Consider the following 3355-nt stretch of genomic DNA (forward strand, 5'->3'; position numbering starts at 1 on the left):
AAATCTATACAGAACTCACCTGATCGTTTGAGACACGCTCTAGAACAGCGATTCCTAATGGAACCCTGGAGTTCTGGGGAAAGTTCACAGGGGTTCCACGGTTTGTCCGACAGTTAAATAAAACGTTCGTGAAAAAGAAAGACCATATTATAACCGCGCCGCACCGTCATTGCATCTAGCAGAGGGTCAAAAGCGTGGGCGATGGGGGCGAAAAACGGGGGACGGGGACTCATCGCCAGTCGAGACAGCACAGAGCGGGCGGTGGCGGTGCTTTGCAGAAACATACCACAGTCGTGAGTCGATTCAGTTACCGCGACAAGACTGCACATGTTTATGAAATTGGTGTAAAGATAAAAAAGTATGTATATACATATTTAAAATAAGTTTCTATTTATTTTTATTTAGCGTAAGACGTAAGTACCTATCTGAGAATGTTAAATCTGTACAAGTTTTACTGGCATTGAAATAATTTTCGAGATTTTTCTTTATTATAATATGAGTTTATAGTAATGGATAATTGAACACAAAACAGGGCGCCTTGCAGTGACAAAAGTGTCCCATCAAATTCATCAATGAGTCTACTGAATATATTTCAGAAGTTTCTGGTTTTTCGGTAACAAAATTTCATATAAATCTCACCAGAAACTGGAACAGCATTTAGCACAAGCCGCCTTCTGCTTTTGAGCTCTCCTGACCTGAGACCAATAGTATCGCATTCAGAACATTGAACTCACTGTAAAACGAGAAATTACAAATTACAATGAAAAAAAAATTCTTTTCGGTTTTCGAACCGAAAACTGTTAGATGGCGCACTGTCAGATGGTTTGTGATAAAATATATTAAATAAGTATTTATTTTGTAAATAAATTGTTGAACAGTTTTGCTGGGTGCAGCTTAATCAGAGGAGCATTATTATTACACCAACCAACAAAAGGGCTGGACCCAGGAGAGGACTACTTCAAAAAAGAGAAAATATGACGGATCTTATTTATCTCTGCATCTTTGGAGACCAACACTACTGGAGAATTTGTTTTTAGTCATTGATAGTGACAAGAGTAAACGCCAAATTGATTGGCACAAATGTATTGACTGACATGTGCAGCGATGGAGCTGCAGCTATAATCGGCAAAATAAATGAAACTGTAACGAGAATAAAGGATGTTGCACCTAAATCACTAGTACATCGCAATGCCTTGTCACAAAGAAAATTCCATCCGTCTTAAAGAAAGTTCTCGATCAAGCCGTACAAATTGTAAACTACGTATATCACGTCCACTTCAATCGAGGCCTTAAAAAAACTTGTGAAGAAGAAGGAAGTGAGCATCAGTCACAGCAACATTTGAATAACGTTATGAAATTCAGAAAGGGTATTTTTCCGAGAAGACACAGTACAATGCTTTTCTCTTTGAAATGGCTTTATGGAAGAAAATAATCAGTAACCTCAGATGTGAAAAAAAATATTCATGAACATTTGAATAACCTTATGAAATTCTTGAAAGGGAAATTATTTCCCTTAGAAGACACGGGCCATCAACTGGGTACTGAATCCTTTCACAAAACATATCAAACCGTCGTTGCTAAATATGAAAATTTTATGGATATTAAGTGTTACCTTTTGACAAAATAATTTCAGTCCAAAGATTCTAATCTTAATGACTTTTGGATTGGACTTAAAGATGGATCCTGAGCTGCACTTGTCGGGGCAGTACAATGGGCAGGGCATACCAATTACCATCAGCTGAATGTCCTACTTGTCTCTTTTTAATGTTAATTTCAACATGTTCCTGATAAAAATAAGGATTCTCTTTTCTTTTAGAAGTATGTATCTTGAACCACTTAACCACTTCAATTCAAATTTTAATTTTATCCACCCAACTAGCCATCCAAATTCTTATTTTAATATCCTGTATGTTTTCTTTAACCAACCAATCTGTTTGTTGTCCTTAAAATAATTGAATATTTGACCAGATTATATAATAATATTACATAATATTAGCTAACATTTTATAATTACATTAGATATAATGATTTATTTAATTAAACATTTTTTTACAAATATTTTCATAATTTTTATTAATCTTCTCAATTGTTGGTGATAACTCCTTTGCTTTTGCTTGAAGGGCCTTATCACTGGGATCTACTGACAATGCATGTTTTATGTCTGCCCAGGCCTCCTCAAACATTCCAAGGCCAGCATAAGAGATACACCTTCTGTACAGAGCCTTCACACTATCTGGGTCATACTTTATTGCCCTGTTGCACAGATCCAATGCTGCTTCATATTCATTGAAATGCAATTGGCAGTATGCCAAGTTGTTGTAAACTTTTACCTGGGAAAAGAACACGGTTCCATTACTACACAGTACAATGAAAAAAAGAACACTGAAATGGATGATATAAACAAAGTTAATATGAAAGTAAGTTGTCTATAATCACTTTTTACCCTTAAATTTATTATTTCCTTTACTTTCTCCTCCTCTATGGTCTCAGGATCTATTGGTTCTATTGCCACAATCATCTTTAAGGCCTTGCTAAACCTTCTGAAAGCATCCACTACCCTCTTATCTTTCACCAACTGAACTCCTTTGTCTTTATGATGTTCTGCAGTTTCATACAACCTACACCAACCCCAGTCTCCAATTAGCTGCTCCTCCATTACGTCTTTCAGGTGAATTTTACAAGAAATCTGTTTTACCAGCTCATTATTTTTATTCCTGTATATTATAACAGCTGTACATATTTCACCACAGCACATTTGCTGCAGAATAAGTTCAAAATCTTTGTCTATAAAGCTGTCCACATCACCTATTACTACATTGCCATTAAAGGAAGAGTTAAATATAATGCTTTCATTTTCTATTTCACATTGACCATTATTATCAACACAGACAACATCGGTCAATGATATTTTGCATCTTGAATCTTCGTAAGGTACGAGATTGTAGTCGCCGGGTAATTCAATTGTCTTCCGAATTTCGCGATCTGGCCGCAAACTGACTACACTTTCTTTGAACATTTTCGATTTAAAGTAGAATGTATCACAACTTAACAATGATTAAATATTCGAAACTTTATTCTAATTGAACACTAAAAAAAACAATACAACAACACATAAAATAAATAGTTTTAGTTTAGTTTTATTTATTTAGAGCTTTAGTTACAAGACCATCAGCTCAATCCAAAATACATTTTATGAAGAATATTATTTACTATATACATATATCACTACTCGATTACAAGAAAAACCTATTATTTGGGTAAAATAAATTGCTGCAGCCTGCAGCCCAGCGAAACTTTAAGAAAAAAGCGATCAAAGAGTATAATAATATATAGGAAAGCGATTCACTCTATTGTA

At 35.0% G+C, this 3355-nt stretch overlaps 1 protein-coding gene across 1 annotated transcript; it reads right to left on the reverse strand.

Moving 5' to 3' along the window:
• Positions 1 to 1959: 1959 nt before the first annotated feature.
• Positions 1960 to 3355, reverse strand: LOC126965083 (uncharacterized). Its single transcript, XM_050808542.1, has 2 exons — positions 2444 to 3355; positions 1960 to 2330 (listed from the first exon to the last, which is right to left on the reverse strand). The coding sequence occupies exons 1-2, from the start codon at positions 3014 to 3016 to the stop codon at positions 2034 to 2036; spliced, it is 870 nt and encodes a 289-aa protein (XP_050664499.1). The 5' UTR covers positions 3017 to 3355; the 3' UTR covers positions 1960 to 2033.

This window comes from Leptidea sinapis, chromosome 6, assembly GCF_905404315.1.
Source record: "Leptidea sinapis chromosome 6, ilLepSina1.1, whole genome shotgun sequence".
NCBI lineage: Eukaryota > Metazoa > Arthropoda > Insecta > Lepidoptera > Pieridae > Leptidea > Leptidea sinapis.